Genomic DNA, 19,869 nt, shown 5'->3' on the forward strand with positions numbered 1-19,869 from the left:
AAACTGAAACCTTTCTCGGTTTGAACTGATTGCCTCTTGGAATAATGGCACACAGCGTTGAAATGAAAGTCAATAAAATCCTGATACTACCAAATGTTTTTGTGACCTGAGCTTTGAATGCAACATACAAACAAAGTTATTGATCCATGAGGATTAGTACTTACACAACACTGATGATGGTTATTAAAAATGTTAGCTAGCAAGAGTATATTAATGTTGTAATAAAATAGAATGATATATGATAACACATTAGTATTATCCTAGTACCACAAAATCTATGTTGTACTGCACTATATTACTTACTAACACATAAAGTAGTACAGCACTAAATAATAAATTATCTGCTAGATACAAATTGTCAGGGGGAGGGGGGGGGGGTGTTTTTTGTTTTTTTAACAATAAGCATTAGCATTAGCATTCTATATTAATGACCTCAGGATGATCTCAAACCAGAAATAATAAAACAACAGTCATTTAGAATAATCACTGGCCACCCCCACCCAGTGCTGACAGACAGTCTTTTTACCTTTGACCTGCCACAAGGACTGCTCAGACTTTGGAACCAGGGCAACACATTTGCAAGTCCCTGCAATCACATACAGTATGTCTTGAAAGCTATAAAAGCCAAAAGGCGAAAGCACAAGAATTAGTCTTCAGAGAAAGAGGGGGACTCTTCTTACCTTAAGGCTTCCAGGAGCTCAACCCATGATGTTGGGTTACAAGCTCTGCCTTGTGCTGTTTCTGGGCACATGCACACTAGCCCGTGAGTACAATATTTTTTTCCATTTAAAGGCAGTGGATTTTTAAAACTTAGACCTGTATGTGAATTAAATCTGTTTGTTTAAAAATATGTAACGAATGCTTTTTTTTAGCTTTGTGAAAAGTTGGCAACTTGCTCTGAAATGGAACACATATTTTACAAATTTGAGACGATGATATTTGATACTGTTTATGTCTCTTACGTTTTTAAAATAGAGCAAAACAAATGTGTAGCTATTTAATTAGACTTCGACATGTAAAAATTTACAGTAAATATTGTTAGTTTGTGTTAAGTGTTTTGCAAGGCACTGACAAATAAAATTACTATGTTTTTTTATTAGTAGTATTTATTACTGTATTTAACATGTAGCTTAAACATTCACCAAACAAAAATCCCCGGTTTCCCCTCGGGTTGGAGACTCAAATTCCTTAGGGCTTGCATAAGACAGCGTATTTGGCATAAAATCTGCCAAATCAAATGCGCAGAGACTCACGCTTGGAATAAGATAGCGGCCAAATGTGGCATAATTACTGTATTCAATCATTTGCAATTGTGTTGTTGCACTGTAATGGCAGCTTGTGCGTTTGTTTGGGGTTTTTTTGTTTTTCAGAGCAAGATGTTGGAAGTGTTGAGGAACCATCTCCAGCCTGCTTTTGTGAGTGTCTTTGTTGTCATTGTTTAAAAGTAAATATTTTACAATGTGTAATTTAATATTATAAAACGGGAAAATCAAAATGGGAAGCTTGAAATATTTAATTTCCATTATACCTAGAACGTATATAGAGAACTACGCATTAAATATTTGGCTTCAGTTCCATAAGTCCTGGATGTAAAACTTTGGTTTGAGTGGAGCTAGCCTTGAAGTTTTTATTTTAGTTTAGCATTTGATAAACTGGCTGTTGTTGTTCTAACTATTGCTGTAAATGCTTTAAATACTTTTCAGTGGCCAAAAGATACAGGCACTTCAGAAGATTTGTGTATGACTACGAAGCTGAGACCTTTAACACTGTGAATGGAGCTACAGACAATAAAAGCGGCCCCAAAGTCTCCTGCACAGTAAGTCTTCGAGCTTAGATCATTGCTGAGGAAAAATAACAGCAATCTCATGACCCTGAATGTAAAACAAGAAGTCCAAACAAACTGTTTATTCTGCTGCACAGGTTGAGGTTGATGTGCCCCAGACCTGTAGCTTCATCCTCCGCACAACAGACTGCTCTCTGAGCGAGGTTGTTGGCGTTGACGATGAGGGGAATCCACTGTATCGTCCTGCTGCTGGAGCTGAGGCTTTCAAAGCTGCCATGGAGAAGTGAGTCATCTTGTTTGTAGGAAAGATTTATGTATTTTGTTAATTGCTCTCAGAAATTAGGGTCCAGGGTAACTGAGGAAATCAAAGAGTGACCTGAATGGCAGGCTGTAAATGATGATCTGTCCACGTCAACAGAAACACTCTAAAGATCACAGTTGAAGGACAGACAGATGTCAGGCTGTACCCTGAGGACAATGAGCCCGTCAACATCCTCAACATCAAGAGAGGAATTGTCTCAGCTCTCATGGTGCCTGTGATGGAAGAGGAGAAGAACAATGAAATGGTAGCTCCCCTCACTTGTTTATTACTTGATTTTTTCTTTTTTGGGAAAATTTTCATAGCTTCATAGTTGGCAATTAAATCACACCAAGTAGAGCCTGATTCAGTTTGTTGTTTAGTCATGCATAGATAAGTTGCACAAGGTGCAGATAAGCTGGCCCAGTCAAAGGAGATAAATACACTGTTGTAACAGCATGTTCCAACAATGACAATTTTCAGCAACAGGTCAAAGTCCTAGATAACTTTATCTTGTTATTGACATGCGCTGCTCTCATAATGGAGGTAATCTTTAAGAATGATTGATTACCTGATTTAAGAGATAAGTTAAAGGAAGGAATGCACGTCCATAGGTCCAGTTCTTACAGCTTGAATATTGAATTGTTTTGAACATCCTAATCATTTCCAGCCCACCGTGCACGGAGTGTGCTCCACCGACTTCACCGTCAACAACAAACAGGACATTGCTACTGATGTGACAGTCAGCAGGGATCTGTCCAGATGTGACTGGTTCACTGCCCGCAGACAGGACACCAGTCCCCTGGCTCTCGTCTCTGGGATGGTAAGAGTTCAACAAAAATCTGACACTGCCATCACAAACTCAGGCCAAGAGTCAAAATATCAGCACTCAATCATCAGGAAAAAAATATGGTCTGATTGCATTATTAAATGAACCCAAGCTATATTTCCATAGTATAAAACCACAAAGCAAACATCCATCCCTTTTTTCTTCCAACGTCAAGCCACAAAGTACATCTACATTTCCCAGCATTCTACATTCTCCAAACTTCTGACAAAACATTAATTTTTATTTATTTATTTATTTATTGCCTGTCAGAAATACGGCCTGTCCAAGCTGATCAGGAGCACTCAGAGCTGTAACTACAGGTTTGACAACCAGAAGAAACACATGACCAGTGGAACCTGCACAGAGAAACACATCTTCCTGCCCTTGTCCCATGAGTAAGTTTTATTTTGACTTTTTGTATATTTTTCATGAATAATTTTGTGAATTCTCTTTGAAATCTAACGCACATTTGGGGATTTCTCTCTTCTGAAAAAAGAAACCAATATGGAATTTCTGCTATGGTGAAGCAGACTGTGACTCTGAGAGCGACTGCCAAGATCAATGACAGAATCTTTGATCACAGTGAGTGCTTCTGTTGTGTGAAAACAAATTTAGTAAAAAATAGGGGGGAAAAAACAATATAAATATTTTACGTGTGTCTCTAACATCCAGATTCTAATAGATTTTCCACTGCTTGTGATTTATTTCTGTACAGATGAGGACAATGTCAGGTACTTGCCCATGGATGTTGTTGACGACAAATCCCCAGTGCAAACCATGGATGCTGTCGCTGCCACGATGCAGAAGCTGAACTCTCTGTCAGAGACCAACGAGGGCGAGAAGCGCGCCGGCCTTTTCCGCCAGCTGGTGTCAGAGTTTCGTGGCCTGAAGGGGGACACCCTGAACTCGGCTATTGTTGAGATGACAGACATTTCACCCTCTCTGACGTGGCAAGCTCTGGCTCAGTGTGGTACACCAGAATGCACTAGCGCCATGCTCAAGCTTCTCAGGACCTTTCATGAAGATGCTGTTGAGGTTGATGCTGTTGTCTACGCCCTGGGGCTGCTGCCCAACCCTTCACAGCAGATGGTGAAAGACTTGTTGGCAATGGCTCAGTACAAGCAGAGCAAACCCATCATGTATGCTTTGAGCAATGCAGCCAGGAAGTAAGTGAACATAAATATATGACATTCTGAAGGACGCTCTCCTCGATGCAGTAACACTGAATTGTGGTACCTGTTGTAAATTAATACATAATCCCTAATGTCTGTCTTTTCCTCTAGACTGTATAAATCTGAGGGAGTCACTCCAGAGATCACAGCTGTCTACAACTATATTGCTTCTCTTCTGGGTGCAGACTGCGCTGGTGACAAAGACCTGACTTTCCTGACTTTAAGGGTAGGTAACAAGACGTGAATAAGACTACATTTTCATTCAAGAAACTTTATTATATCAAGACAATACAGAGGGGAAAAAACACATGATCCCACATTTCCTGAGGACAAAGATAGAAAAGTTTTAAAGGGAACATTTAATTGCATGATTTATGATTTGCTTTCATATTCTGTCCAGGTTGTTGGCAACATGGGAGACGCAATGGAGGCCACCGATCCTGCTATTAAGACCACCCTGCTCAAGTGCATGAGACAGCCCGCAACCACTTTGTCCGTGCAGCTGGCCGCCATCCAGGCTTTCAGGCGCATGTCTGTGACAGATGAGGTAACTAACCACATTCCTCTTCTACATGAGGAGTCTCCTCGCTTCCCGGTTTTATAGTGGAGACAAACTGCAGCTACAAAGACCATTAAGTCACTGTTTTTTCAAATTGTTTTCCTGTCCAGATTCGTGCCAACCTCCAGAGGGTCAGCCAGTATCCCAAGGGCGCTGTGCAGAAACGTCTGGCAGCTTATCTGATACTGATGAGAAACCCCGAGGACAGCGACATTGAGGTGGTGAAGAAGCTGCTTAACCAAGAGCAGAACGAGCAGATCAGGGCTTTTGTGTCCTCCCACATCTACAACATCATTTCCTCAACTGATTCAGAGACCAAAAAGTAAGAATGAAGCATTTTTCAGCTTAATGTGTTGTTCTATACTAATATAGCGCCGATTTGGGCACCCATCTATTTACACTCAGCTAATAGTTTTACTTTTAATCTTCACTCCAGGCTTGGGGAGAAAATAATGGATGCCCTGCAGGACACAGAAGTTTCTACACACAGCGACTACACCACAAAATCTCGCAACTATGAGCTGGGAATGGCACATGAGAGCATGGCGGCCAAAATTCAAGGCAATGTCATTTTCGATCCCAGCAGCACGTTGCCAAGAGAAGTCTTGCTGGAAACTACCCTGAATGCTTTTGGTTACAGCATGGATATTTGGGAGGTATGTACAGTGCTTCTCACGCACAATTATTTATGCCATTTTTACACCTTTAACGCTGAACTTTATTCATGGGGATTCATTTTATTTGATGGGACCTAACCCCAACAACTCCTGGTTCATTTTTGTATTCATATTATTAAATTCTTTTTGGCAGGTTGGCATGGAAGGAAAAGGCTTTGAGCCAACCATTGAGGCTCTGTTTGGCAAGAATGGATTCTTCCCTGACACAGTGTCCAAGGCTCTGTACTGGGCTGAAGAACAGATGTCACCAAAGATCAAGGAAGTTCTGGAGAAATGGGTTGCTCCACTGAAAATAGAGGGGCAAAAGGTATATCACTCGCATAACTGTTTCTGTTAAACACTCTTATTCTTAATGAACGTATCATTGTCACTCACACCAACGTATCTAACATATTGGTCCCTTTTTCTTAAGGCTCCTGAAAACCTTGCAACAGAAATTGTCCGCAACCTCAACAAGCTGGTAAAAGACCTGCAGAACCGAGAGTCCCCAGAGGCCATGGCCTACCTGAGGCTAATGGGAGCTGAGCTTGGCTACATCAAGAGCAATGAACTGAAGTCTATTGCTGAAAATGCAATGATGTATGCAGACATTTTCATGAGGATAGTACCTACAAAGGTAGTGTTCTGCAGTCATTAATATAGTGTCTATATAGATTTATTTTTATTTGCAGCTGAAAAACTCTATTTGTTAACTGTATTTCTCCCTGTCAGGTCATGTCTAACCTGATTTCAAGCACTCGCAATGAGATTTTTGCCCATTACATCTTCATGGACAACAAATTCATGATGTCAACAGCATCTGGCTTGCCTCTGACATTTGCTCTGTCTGGCACCTTTGCTCCTGGTGCAAAAGGAGGTCTTCGCATGACTCCAAACATGGTAAGGTTTCCATCTACTGTATTTAACCTGTGTTTAGCACCATACTAAAACAGCAATTGTTATTACAATGTTGCTGTTTTAATTGTTTGTTTCTGTGACATGTACGTAGAATTCTCAGTCATATTAATCCTGACTGTTGGTCATTTTTTCCCCACACACTTCAATTTTTCTGTGATCCCCTTTGTTTCCAGGAGCTGGTGTTCATGCCCGCAATTGGAATTGAGTTCATGACTCAGATGGGAATCCATGTGCCTGAATTTGTTGTCTCTTCAGTTGAGATGCACACCAACATGTACCATGAGAGCTCTTTCAATGCCAAGATCACCATGGAGCAAAACCAGGTCAAACTTTCCATCCCTGCTCCACAGGGCACCATGAAATTCTTAAGAATCAGGTAAAAAAAAAATCTGATAACTTACTTTGTGTAATACAAGTAAATGGTATTAATTGATATTGATTATTCAATCAATATCATATAAATATTAATTATAAAGAACACTACCAACAGGGAGCGTATTGCATTTCATATATTCTGTGTTTTTAATAATGTTGTTAGAAGTTGTAAAGTAATTTTGCTGTTCTTTGTTTGAAATAGCAACAAGGTTATGATTGTGGGTGCTGGACACGCTACAGTGATCCCACACAGACTAGCCGACTCCAGCTGCAGCCCTCTCTTCTCTGGAGTCAAATACTGCACAAAAACACTTCATGGTGACGCTCCTGGCAAAACGGCTGCTCCTTACTTCCCTCTGAACGGAGAGACTGAGTAAGATGTCCTTTAAAAAGTCAGGTTTTGCTTTGTTTCTTTGTTAAATAAGAAATGGAAATGCCTTAAATATGATCATGTAACATATTTCCATTTAATGCTAAATATTGTTTAGTATATTGTGGTACAGTTGAAAAGAAGATGGTTAAATACAGATAAGAATAGGTCAAGATGAAAAGATTTTAGCTCATCTCAGATGGTGGTTTTAGCTGGATATATGCACATGAGATTATAGATTTTATTGCTGCACAGTACCAAATTGCATTAGAAGAAATAAAAATGTACTAAAGACTTTATTTTTACCCAAGGTTTGCTCTGGACATTGAGCCTACTAAAGAGGTCTCTGAGTACACAGCCAGTATCACCTATGGCGAAGAAAAGGACGGACGCCACAAGGTTAATTCTGTGAAGATGACCCTGAGAGCCGAAGGTATGAATATTGCTTTTTTTTTATCAAGAATTTTATTACATGTGCTGCCTCTTTCTTTTCTTTTTCTTTTTTTGAGTTATACAGATAAGTGATTAACCTTTTTCTGACTCTGTGACGTCAGGTGCTCAGCCTACTGAGGCTACAGTCACCATGACATACAACAGGAACAGAAATGTCTTCAGCACTCAGATCAACATACCTGACTTTGATGTTGAGGCGGGCGTCAAGCTCGGCATGACAGATAGCAATGCCGGAGGCAAATCTATTACCCTCGAGATCTCCAACAAGAACGTGCCTCAACTCACTCTGACTGGCCGTGCCAAGTGAGTAAACCCAGCAAAATATTTTCCTAAACTGTTCTGTTACTTTACTATAATTCCACTGACCTCATTGCAGAAATTAACTGCTTTTTTTATTATTAATTATAGGCTTCAGGCTATGACTGATGGCATGCTGCAGCTTCAGCTGTTAGTCCCCTCACTCAGGACAGATGCCACAGTCACTGCTACCATGAGCAAAGCCGACGGACTCACCATGGAGATCAGAAGTGATGTCAAGCTCCCAGAGATCTCCTCCATTCAGGCAGTCACCTTCAAATATGGTAATTTTGCTCAAGAAGAGTGGCAATGGAGCTCAAAGAATGGTCATGTCAGGCACAGTTTAAAACACTGTCTTTTTACTGTCACAGGCGAAGAGCAGGCTGAGGTTCAGCTGATGTCCAACATGAATGCTGAAACAAAAGTCCCAGTGCATTACACTAAGGTCGTCCAGGCCTGGCTGAGGAAGACTGCAGAGGATGTTATGGACCAGCGGGTTATCGAGACTGATATGAAACTACGACACATCCTCAACAAAGGAATTGAGGTAAAAAGAATTTTATACTAACTGAATGTTTATTTCGTAGTTTTTAGTCTGTCCAGACTGAATCATAAGAAATATGATGTGTTTTAATCAGGCCAGCAATATCTGGATGGACAAAGTCTCAGCTGATTGTCCCTATATGGCGAGACTGAGGAACAGCTTAGCTATGATGGAAATGCCATCTGTGCCTGAAAACCTGTTCATGAACCTGTAAGTGAAGCAAAAACATTAACTAGTATCTTCACAATTGTTATTATAATAAAAAAAAAACCTTTCAAACCTTATACTGAATAAATACAACATTTTAACAAGTTCCCTACTCTCACCATTTCAACAGTGAAAGCACACTGATATACCAGTTCAACCAGGACCGTCTGACTATCACCATCCCAGTTCCTTTTGGGGGCAAATCATCTGAGGAGCTGAGGATACCTCAAATGGTCACCACTCCACACATTTCCATGCCGAAGTTGGGCATAGATTTTGCCTCACGAGGAATCCAAATCCCAACTTTTAACATCCCATCTGACTATGATCTCACCCTGCCTCTGATGGGCATGGTGGAAATGGCTGCCAAGGTCGACACCAACTATTATAAGTGGGAGGCAACAGCGTCTGCTGGTAACAACACTGCAGAGTCTCCTAACTATGTGGCCAAATTCAACATTGTGGCTGACAGTCCAATCAAATTCCTCTCATTTTCAGCTGAGGGTAATTCTTTATTCTTTATTCTTATAAACTATACATTTGTTATTGAACAGTGCAGAAAAAACATAGACGCTGAGACGAATTGTTAATTTTTTTTATTTGTCTGTTCTAAAGGAGCAACCAAAATCACTGACACAGAAGTGGAAACTATGGAATTCACTCTTGATGGTTCCCTGAAACACATGCTGATCACCACAGGTTTTAATGTTCAGGAAACCATTGCAGTCACAGACAGTTTGATGTCAACTGGCCGCTACAACGTGCATGCTGTTGCCCCTGTGGGTCTGGACACCTCCCTGACTATTACTACCCAGATGACCCTTGACTCTAAAAAGTTTTTTGGAAATGTTAACACAAATGGAAGTGTCACTGTTGGACCCATGACCGCTTCCACCACCTATCTCTACACCTTCTCGGTCGACCCAGCGAAGAAAGAAGCAATAATGCAGAGTTCACTGAATGTGAAGTCTGAAGACCTGAAGCTTGAAAACAAGATGAAGGCATCATATGCAGAGGAAGAGCTTCTGTTTGACTCTAACACTAAAGTGAACAGCGACCCCATTGTGCACAACACCAAAATTAACCTTAGGTACAAGGATCTCAAGTTTACCATCCAGTCCAGCTCTGAGACACAGGCTGACGAGAGGATGCTTCGGAGCCAGATAGATTTTGCTGCCTCTAGAGGACAGGCCAGTCTCAGAATAGAGAATCTAGCCGATGATACAAGCAACCGTATCTACTCACTGCTTACCGGTTCCCTTAATCCCTCTGGCATGGAGGTCAACACTGAGGCCTCCATGAACATCTTTTCAAGCATCGCCTCTCACAAGGCCGCCTTTTCCCTGAACACCAATGGCCTGACCACCAGCTGTACAACAACCGCCCAGCACAGTCCATTCACATTTGAGAATATTTTCCATGGTACAGTTGACACTTCAAGTGCCACCATGTCTCTCACAACAAAAGGAGGCATTAAAGAAAACAAAGCAGAGCTCACCATTGGAGGCAAGATTGCAACCACAGAAGTCTACTTTAACAGCAACTTTGAGGCTAACCTCTTTGATATTAACAGCAGGAACAGAGTGAACTTCAGAGTGAATGAAGATGGCTTGACTCTCTCTAACAACATGGTTGGATCTTTCAAGGAGATGAGGACTGAAAACACAAATGCACTGTCTCTTACACTGAGATCTTTTACCCTGCAGTCCAAGACTGACAACTTGCTTGACAGCAGCAACTCTTACAAGCATGACATCACAGTCAACATGGGCCGTTCTGCTGCCTCAGTTATTGTGAAAAATGACCTGAAGATAATGGAGGTTAGCTTCGTGAATGATGCCCAGTTCAAGGCAGAGCCCTACAACCTGGAGCTGACTGGAACAGTGATGGGAGCTTTCTCAGAGGAAGAGCTCAGACACACCTATGAAATCAAGTTTATTGACATGGTCCTGTCTGCAAAGTATAACACCAACGGTAAACTCCTGGGAACTCAAATGACGCATACCACTGATATCGAGGTTGCTGGCCTGACCATGAAGTTCAACAATGTGGCTAACTTCAACTCCCCATCTCTTCATCTGGACAGCAAAGTTGCAACTGTGGCTGCACCCTTCACCCTGAACATTGATTCCATTTTCAATTCAAATGGTGCAGTGAATCTGTATGGAAAGCAGAGTGGCGAATTATACAGCAAATTCCTCCTGAGAGCACAACCCATGTTTTTCACACAGTCATTTGAGTACAGAGCTTCAACCACACATGAACTAGAAGGCAGACCAACCATTACAACAAATATGGACAACAAGTTCAGCAGCATGCTGAACCTCCAAGAGCAAAGTGTCGCACTGAAGGTGACATCTAAAGTAAATGAGCACGCCTTTGAACAGGAAATGAGTGCCTACAACAATGCAGAAAGAATGGGTGTTGAAATGGCAGGAGCAGTCTCCACTCTCCTCTTCAGTGAGTCCAGTCAAAATTATGCCATCTCTGGATTTGTGAAATATGACAAGAGCAGTGACAGTCACTCTCTCCAGATCCCATTTATTGAGCATCTGCCTGCATTCATTGAAAAGATGAAGAGCACAGTGGTGGTACTGATGGACAACAGCATTGAGATGCTAAAAGACATCAACAACAGGTATGAGATCAGTGCCAAGTTCCAGCTCAAGGTGGCAGAACTAAAGGAGGCCATTAACAACTTTGACTTCAACCTGTTTGTCCAAGACCTGAGAAAATTCATCAGCTCAATGGAAAACTACATCACCAACCTGACACCCAAGCTCCCAACTGAAAAAGTTATGAACATACTGAAATCTATCAAAGACACCATAATGGTTTGGATGAAGAAACATGACATTGAAAACAAGTTCCAAGTGATTTATACCAAAATTGAAGAGATTCTCTCTAGCTTTGAAGTTGAAAAAACGATTGGAGCCTTCATGGATGAGATTGTTAAAATGATGAAGCAGTATCAGGTCAGAGAAAAGATTCAGCGTGCATTTGATGCTCTCAGGTCAATTGACATTCAGCCTGTGATGAAAAACATAATGGTACCTGTTCAGGAGCTGTTGAATGAGCTATATGCCTTTGACTTCAAACAGCTAATTGATGACATGAGTGACTATTTCATCAGAATGATCCAGAAAGTAAGGTCCTTTGATTATGACACCCTCACCATGGAGCTGAAAGAGAAAGTGGCAGAAATGAGCAAGATCCCCTGTTTTGGAAAACTTTATGGAGAGTTCAGAGTTATTTCACCTCATTATAAACTCACAACCACTGCTGACCTGGAGAACACCACAACAATTTCTGATACACCAGAGTTCAAAATGAACCTCATCTCAAAGACTACATCTACTTTGCGAATCCTTGACTTCACTGTGGAAGCCAGTGCACATTTATCTGTGCCCAAGATGAGTCATGTGTCCATCTCTGAGCTCATCAAGGTTGATCAGTCGTCTTTTGAACTTGACCACAAGGGTCAAATGACCTTCTATGGTCTGACAGCTGAAGCTTCTGCTGATACTATTGCAGCAGCAAAAACTGAGCTCTACTCTGCAACCCTTGTTAACAATGCAGTCTTCAACATGGAAAATGGAATTTCAACCACCGTAGTCACTACGTACGTACATGGCATCAACATGCCTGCCCTTAACATCTTTAGTGAAATGGAGATTAAAGAAAATGTAGTTTTCCTGCTTAAAGATGGCTCCATCCAACTGACCTTTAACAATGTGGCCAGAGAAAAATATGCAATTCGGGACTTCTCAGATGAGGCACGCCACAAGAGCGACTTGTCAGTGGTCATGGATTTCCATAAAGCCAAAGTGAGTTTCACTGGAACAACAGACAGCAACTTTGTGAAAACGAATCAGAATGTTGGTGCTGAAATATGCATTTTCAGCCACGTAGTTGTTGATGCCAAGGCTGAGACTGAAACACCTTTCATTAAAAACAGCGTTGCAGAACTCAAGTTCGAGGCAAAGGTTGAAGACATGAAAATTGATTTCTCTGCCTCTCACAGTGCACAGCTGGTTGGTCAGGTTGAAGGAACTCTCTCAAACTCAGCCCTTGCTCTGGTCACACCTAATGAGCTTAAGCTTGATACCAAGAACACAGCAAATACCAAAATTGCCCTTCCATTAAAGCTGTCTGGAAAGATAGATCTCCAGAATGACATTGCTTTCACCGTGAACACCGAAGTGCAGCAGGCTAGTTGGACAGGTCTGGCTAGATTCAACCAGTACAAATACTCCCATTACTTTGCTGTGGACAACAGAGAAACAGAAATTAACCTGTATTCCCAAATCAAAGGAGATGCCAATCTTGATGTATTGAAGCAGCCTATCACCATTCCTGAAATTACCTTGCCATTTGTTGACATGAAGACACCAAAAGTGGAGGACTACTCACTGTGGGAAGACACTGGTCTGGGCAATCTACTAATCACAACAGAGCAAACATTTGATATGAGCTCCAAGCTGAAGTACACTAAGAACCATGAGTTGATCGCCATTAACATCAATATGGATCCAGTCATCAATGCGTTTAACACCAATTTCAAGACACTGCACAAGAAAATGATGAATGGCAAGGATAAGGCTGCTGCCATACTCGCTACATCATATGACAAAGCAAAGGAAGAGTATGAAAAATATAGCACTGAGTTGCCTAAAACTATTACTGTCCCTGCCTATAAGGTTCCCATGATGAACATTGAGACATCAACATTCACAATTCCCCTGCCTGACTTCACCCTCATCACAATGCCCACTCTGCGTGTGCCCTCTGCCCTGCGCAAGGTAACTCTTCCAAAAATCACCCTGCCCAAAATTCAGAGCATCAAGATCCCAGTTATGGGTGATATGACCTATGAGATCTCCATGAAGACACCAATGATCACTCTCAAGACTAACGCAAGCATCCTAAAGCAGGACAGCATCGCCATCAAACTAGATGCTTCTTCAACATCTGAATTTGAGATCCTGAATGGAATGATTGAGGGCAACACCAATGTGAACGTGATGGGTGGATTTAAAATGGCCTCTCTCCTCAATGTGAAACATTCAATGCTAGAGGGACATCATGACAGCACCATCTTCTTAACTACTGAAAATGTAGCTATCGCCATCACAAACACAGCAAAGGTCAACATTCTTGACCTGACCATGGAAATCTATGAGGAGATTACTGGAAATCCAGAAGAAGGCCTTATTGTCTCAGTTTCCAATCCATCTGCAGGACTCATTGCAGTTCAGATGCAGGCTAAGCGACCGGCACAAGTGAAAGCAAGACTCTATGGTCGTTACCCGGTAAGATGATAGTCTACTATCGATGCACTTTCTAATAAAAGCTGATTTTTTTTCCAACCTAAATGATGTATTATTTAAATAATTAACTTATTGGTTTTTATGTGTCCTGTTTAGTCTGAGCCATCCACAGACATTGATATCTTGGGTCTGAAGATGTCTGTGATCAACTCTGAGAAGCTGAACCTTCAAACAACCTGGAATATGGAAATACCATACGAGATGATGCTCGGAGCGAAGAAACAGGTGCCTGCGGTCATGGAAATAGTGTCTGAATCTGCTGTCATAACATACAAGGCGGTCAACAAACAAGTTAGAAGACTCGAAGGTTCCTTTGCACAGGCTAAAAAGCAGGGTAATGTGATGTTCAAGAGGGCTATTAACAGTCTTGAATCAGTAAAATCTTGCAAGATTGTGACCACTGTCACAGATAATACTGTTTTAATCCTCGAAAACTACCAGAAGAAAGTTGAAAAGTTCCTTGATGCTGTTGTTAAATTTCTGAGAGCGACTAGGTTCCAGATTCCTGGCTATAAAGAGAAGCTGTCTGGGCTTGAGGTCTATCAGAAATGTACTGCTTTTGTTGCTGATGTATCTGAAGAAGCAATCCATAAGATTCCAGAGTACCTTTCTTCCATGTTTGCAACGGCACTTGATTATTTCCAAGCCACTGAATTCACCTTCCCAGGTTCTAATCGCATCGTCAGTGGAAAGGAAATTCTTGACGATATGTTGGTAGCTTTAAAGAAAATCCAGGACCAAGTGGTTGTTACTGTGAGAAAATTTAGAGATATCCGGCTGGAGGACATTGTAAAGAAATTATCAGCAATCATGCAGTTTACCATCCAACAGAGTGAGAAGCTTCTCCAAACTCTGAAATCCCAGAATCTGGAGACACTTTCTGACTTTGTGAGTACTGCATACAACGATGCCATGAACTCTCCTGTTATGGCTGGCGTTATCAAGCCGGTTGAAGAGGTCTGCAGAGTTGTAATGGAATATCTAAAAGCTGTGACTGCTAAACTCCAAAATATTTTGGCTGACATATCTAGTAAACAACTCACAGCTGACATCCAGTCCTGGATTAATTCAATGGTGAAAGGCATTAATACTCTGCACAACAATGCCATTACATCCCTGAAGGAAAAAAGCAAAAATGTTGAAAAATATGTTAGAGTAAGTGACCAAAAAGTAGAGGTTGACATCCCTTTGCCATTTGTTGCCAAATTCAACTAAGCAACCATAGCTAACAATGATATAGGATATAGTGTCTGTATTGACTTTCTGTGTTTTGTAACCAACGGTGTAATAGTGAATCTATTTTCATAACAGCAAACCAAACTGAGCAATAAAAATTATGCCTGTATAATGTTTGTTCCTTTGTTTATTATTTCACAACAGACGCCCAGTGCTCCCTTTGTGTCTTGTACTATTTAAAACAAAAGCCCTGTCTGGGTATCAATAAATACAGTTTGTACTGCATTCATGTCTGTGCATTCTTTACATAAAGTTTACCTTGACTGGTTAAAAAGATTGGAAGCTAATGGACTATAAATATTTCTTCATGTAGTTTTATGTTTTCCTGTACAGATTTAAAACAATAAAAAGCTTACTCCCTAAAGATCACAGCAATACACCCTTGCTAGTAATTTTTATCCTCTGGTCTAATTTTAGATCGGACACAAATAGTTTCTGTGATATACACACACACACACACACACACACACACACACACACACACACACACACACACACACACACACACACACACACATTTCTTATAATAAAACAATCACAATATAGAAACAGAGTCATTTTGACCAGGGTTATAACAATAGTTAGAAGTCAAGTCTCAAAATGTACTGCCCCTTTGGAATAATAGGATTATTTTGTCTGGGGACAGCTACAGGCTATGTGTCATCATGAGAAGTGGTGAAATAAGTATACAGCTTATTGACTCGTGTAACGTGATAAATAAGTCATTAGAAGTATAAACAAACTTAAATCTTTAAAGGGTTTGCAAATAATATGAGAACGAGTAAACTATGAGACTCTTAAAAGTAAACATATTCATAATAATGGGAACGACGACAAATTTATCAGACTGTCTGTCATAAAAACAAGAAAATGCAAATATTTTTTAAATCTATCAAAAATATATTTATAACTAAAACAAATGATGCTGTTATTTATTATTTATTAGGCAAATGAAAAACTGAATCCAATGTTTTCTTACCCAAATATGAACAAGTACACTGGACTTCTCTGAGATCTCAAATATGAACCAAACATAACATTCAAACACTAAAATTGATTTTTCTATTCAGGAATGTTTGTAAATAACTGTAGTAAAAATAATAATAATGTGCTTTAAATATTTTTTCAGCTTTTCTGTAAAATGGTAAAAGTGGAAATTCATGGCTAACAACAATAATTATATTTTAGCAGTTAAAATATTTATTTTTAACATATTGTAATATTAACAAAAAAGGATTTTTACAATTACCAGTACTGTTCATTTTGGGCATTTAGGTCATAAATCTGTATAGTGGGGTATAATTATTCATTTTCGTATAAGTGTTATTTAATGTTGTCACTTGTTGAAGAGCAGGTATTTTGAACTAGCATAAATTTCTTTCAGCAAAACATACAAAAGTTAACTGCAAATACACAAGTACATTAGATTTACTCTTGTTTCAAAGGCCTGAATCAAAGTGATGGTTCAGTGGATCCTGATTAAAGCAAATAAAGAAAGAAATACTAATAGAGTGAATTTTCTAAATTTACCAGCAGGTTCCAACTATTTTATCAGTATACGTAATGTTTCTTTGTACGATAAAAGGAAAGAAAGTTGTGTGTCAGGAAAATGCGACAAGAGTGGAAAAAAGTGCAGTTAGTGAAACACATTGATTTTTTTTTTATTGACTTTCCCAGAACAGTACCACTTGTTCCCTTACATTCTGTTTTTTTTCCCCCTCTTTTAATTGTACCATTCTTCCACAGAAAGCATTGTGTAATTACACCAATGGCATCAAATAAACTCTTACAAAGAGATATGTTTGGCATATTCCACAATTTCCTTTTGTATGAGGAGACGCAAACTGTACCATCTTATCACAAATACTAACCTAAAATCATTGCAAATCAGAGGCACATGAGGGGGGCCGGTGTGGGAAATTAACCAGTCCAGCACAATGCATTCCTGTGCTGTATGTCAGCAAAAAAAAAAAAAAAAAAAAAAAAAAAGACAGCAACAGACAGCAGACAGGAGGAATGTGACTTTTAAATGCCACTGTAACTTCGGCTGGAAAGTATTTTTAAACACAGATGTGCCTGCAGCGCAGTTTCTTAGTAAAACACAAAGTAAGTGTTTAAAGCAAAAAAAATCCATCTTTTTTTGTTTCCAATAACAAGTAAAAAGAGCAAAACATGAACAGTAAGAGTTTCACCCTTAACAACAGTCTCTGTAACTGATGTTCACAGTCATATGAACAAACACTCCCACTATCAAGCAAGAGGACAGTTACACAACACTTATGTTGACACTGAAAGAAAAAAAGAAAATCTGAATCCTTTTCACAAGAATGAAAAAAAAAAAAAAGTCAGCTCAAAATACACTGATTTTAGCTTTCAGTAACATTTTTTGACAACATAAATTTAAGGTACATTCACTGTCATAATGGAAGACATTGAGATTTTAAGAAAAAGGGAAAAAAGAAAAAAAAAACTTTCTCTTTCTCAATTGTATTTAATTCAGTTTAACAGCTCTATAATCATTAGTACTTCACATTTACCGTTTTCTCATGTTTTAATAATCAAAGGGAAGCCCTTTAGTTTAAGTGTGTGTCACTATTACATAAGTGTTCTACTAATAGAATTGCATGAAACACTTCCAATAAAGTGTTGCCATCAGATGGCTTAATCCCACATGAGCGTGTGCTGTTGGGTCATAAACAGCAGTTTCATGACACTTTGAGAAAACGCCCTTCACCGAGCAAGACCATCACATGCCACACCGTCTCAAGTGCTTAATTGTGTCTGGGAAATATCCTCCGTGCCACTCTAAATGAAGCTGTGCCCAAACAGAAAACTTCAAGCTGTTTTTCCCCCCCCCCATGTGTTTGATAGAACAGAGACAGCTGGATGGAAATGGGACTATATACTGTATGTGCTTCAAAAGATGCTGTTCAGATGTGCTGTACAGAAGACAATGTGTTTGTATAAATTAGCCAAAATGAGTTAAAACTTGTGTAAAAGCATGCTTAGCAACATAAAAAACTAAAGTTGTAAAACATGACTCCCACTTAATACTGACAGAGTTTCTGTCTGAAAACCTGCAAAACTACAGGACATTGTGGTTAGCCCTTTTCAAGACTGGTCCAGGTGTAGTCTTGTCAACCTTGAATCAAATCTAACCTGCTGCATAATTTGAAAGGGAAAAAGACATTTAATACTGTGGAATCAAAATTATACGTTATTTTTAGCTGTGCTCCAAACTAACAAACTCTAAAAACATAAATAACCAATTACAACCTTTATCTATGAAATGTCTTTGCAAAAGTGCCCTAAAATATCACAACCCCCCCCCCCCCCCCCCCCCAAAAAAAAAACCCCCAACAACAACAAGTTGGCAATACTTGTAGTTTTAACAAGCTTTCTTTCTATGAGTTGCTGTAGCATCCTGGTCTTGTGCAAGATCAAACTTCAATTACCTCATATTAAAAATTACAGTGCATTTGTTCTTTTTGCTTTACTTGTTACACAGTATAACCTTGGCAATAAGGCTTGTGGCCTATGCAAACTTTAAAACACAAAAAAAGAGAGCAGAGTCATCTCGACTCTCCAGCAGGCCTTCTCGTCTACACGAGAAGATGCAGAAGGGGATTGAAAAGTCGCCCACTGAAATCAAACGCTTTGTGATTTTTTTTTCCAGTCAGACTGGGATCACGTGACCCCAAAAAGAACATGCCAACATGCCATAACCAGTGTATTTCCCCCCCACATTACACCCGCCATCAGATATTCGTGTGTGTTCCAATCAGCTCCGTTTGCAGTCATCGGTTTTGGTTCAAGCAAAGGCATCCGACTTCGAGGGAGTGTCCGAACAATGGTCACTGCCCTCACATGCCCAGACACAGACCCCAACGCAGGAAACGTCTGTTCTTGCGCGTCCCAGTAGCCCCCCGCCCAAGCCAGAGTCAGTTCACATTAAAACACAGCATTTGAAACAGCCACCTGTGGTTGTTTGTCGTTTCTGTAAAGCTGCCCGTGTTGCCGTTTCAAATACTTCCCAGATCCCCTCCTTGGTTTTAGCTGAGCACTCCAAATAGTCATATGCGCCAATGCGCGTGGCCATGGCCCGGCCATCCTCTGTTTTCACTGGCTCCAGCTTCAACCGAGACAGCTCATTCTTCACGTTCTCGTCGTTGCGGAGATCCCTCTTGTTGGCCACTAATATGATGGGTACGTTCGGGCAAAAGTGTTTCACTTCAGGGACCCACTTTTCAGGGATGTTTTCCAACGAGTCCGGGCTGTCCACCGAGAAGCACATCAGAATGACGTCGGTGTCCGGATAGGAGAGCGGCCGCAGCCGGTCGTAGTCCTCTTGTCCGGCTGTGTCCCACAAAGCCAGCTGGACTTGCTTGTTATCCACTTCTATGTCCGCCACGTACGTCTCAAACACAGTCGGGACATACACTTCTGGAAACTCGTCTTTGCTGAATACTATCAGTAGACATGTTTTCCCACATGCACCGTCGCCCACCACGACAAGTTTCTTTCGTATGTCTGCCATTGCTGCCTCTCCCAGTTCTCGCTCTCAAACGCGGCTCAGTCCAAAGTCGGCAGTTGTAAATATTTAGTCGTGTCAAGTCCAGTAGCTTTTAAACTCTAAGCAGATACTGGTCAAACTCGTCCCTCAAGTCAGTCCTTTCCACTAACTCCGGAGCCTTTTGCCACAAACTACAGCAATCTCTTTATAAAGCGTAAGGCGTTTTCCTAAATATAGCAATCCAATCGGAAATGGGGAGGTGAGATCACCGTCTGTAAAGGAAAAGGTGATTGGGTCCCGTCGGGTTTTTCTCGCGTTGGAGGAGGGAG

The 19,869-nt window shown here is 40.5% G+C and overlaps 2 protein-coding genes across 2 annotated transcripts; one reads left to right on the plus strand and one right to left on the minus strand.

Moving 5' to 3' along the window:
• Window positions 1-613: 613 nt before the first annotated feature.
• On the plus strand, window positions 614-15,288 carry LOC308396560 (apolipoprotein B-100-like). The gene is made up of 26 exons (XM_080881963.1): window positions 614-763; window positions 1,371-1,415; window positions 1,704-1,816; window positions 1,921-2,066; window positions 2,202-2,349; window positions 2,752-2,904; window positions 3,181-3,305; window positions 3,407-3,492; window positions 3,626-4,076; window positions 4,194-4,308; window positions 4,483-4,629; window positions 4,752-4,963; window positions 5,078-5,297; window positions 5,452-5,625; window positions 5,731-5,934; window positions 6,030-6,197; window positions 6,389-6,591; window positions 6,793-6,963; window positions 7,272-7,393; window positions 7,515-7,716; window positions 7,822-7,994; window positions 8,082-8,257; window positions 8,349-8,464; window positions 8,592-8,965; window positions 9,077-13,773; window positions 13,888-15,288. The coding sequence occupies exons 1-26, from the start codon at window positions 706-708 to the stop codon at window positions 15,004-15,006; spliced, it is 9,918 nt and encodes a 3,305-aa protein (XP_080738089.1). The 5' UTR covers window positions 614-705; the 3' UTR covers window positions 15,007-15,288.
• Window positions 15,289-18,358: 3,070 nt separating this feature from the next.
• LOC308396940 (rho-related GTP-binding protein RhoB) lies at window positions 18,359-19,809 on the minus strand. The gene has a single exon (XM_080882588.1). It carries the CDS (start codon window positions 19,562-19,564, stop codon window positions 18,974-18,976), a length of 591 nt encoding a protein of 196 aa, XP_080738714.1. The 5' UTR covers window positions 19,565-19,809; the 3' UTR covers window positions 18,359-18,973.
• Window positions 19,810-19,869: the final 60 nt, after the last annotated feature.

Source organism: Rhamphochromis sp. 'chilingali', assembly GCF_963969265.1.
Source record: "Rhamphochromis sp. 'chilingali' genome assembly, chromosome: 5".
NCBI lineage: Eukaryota > Metazoa > Chordata > Actinopteri > Cichliformes > Cichlidae > Rhamphochromis > Rhamphochromis sp. 'chilingali'.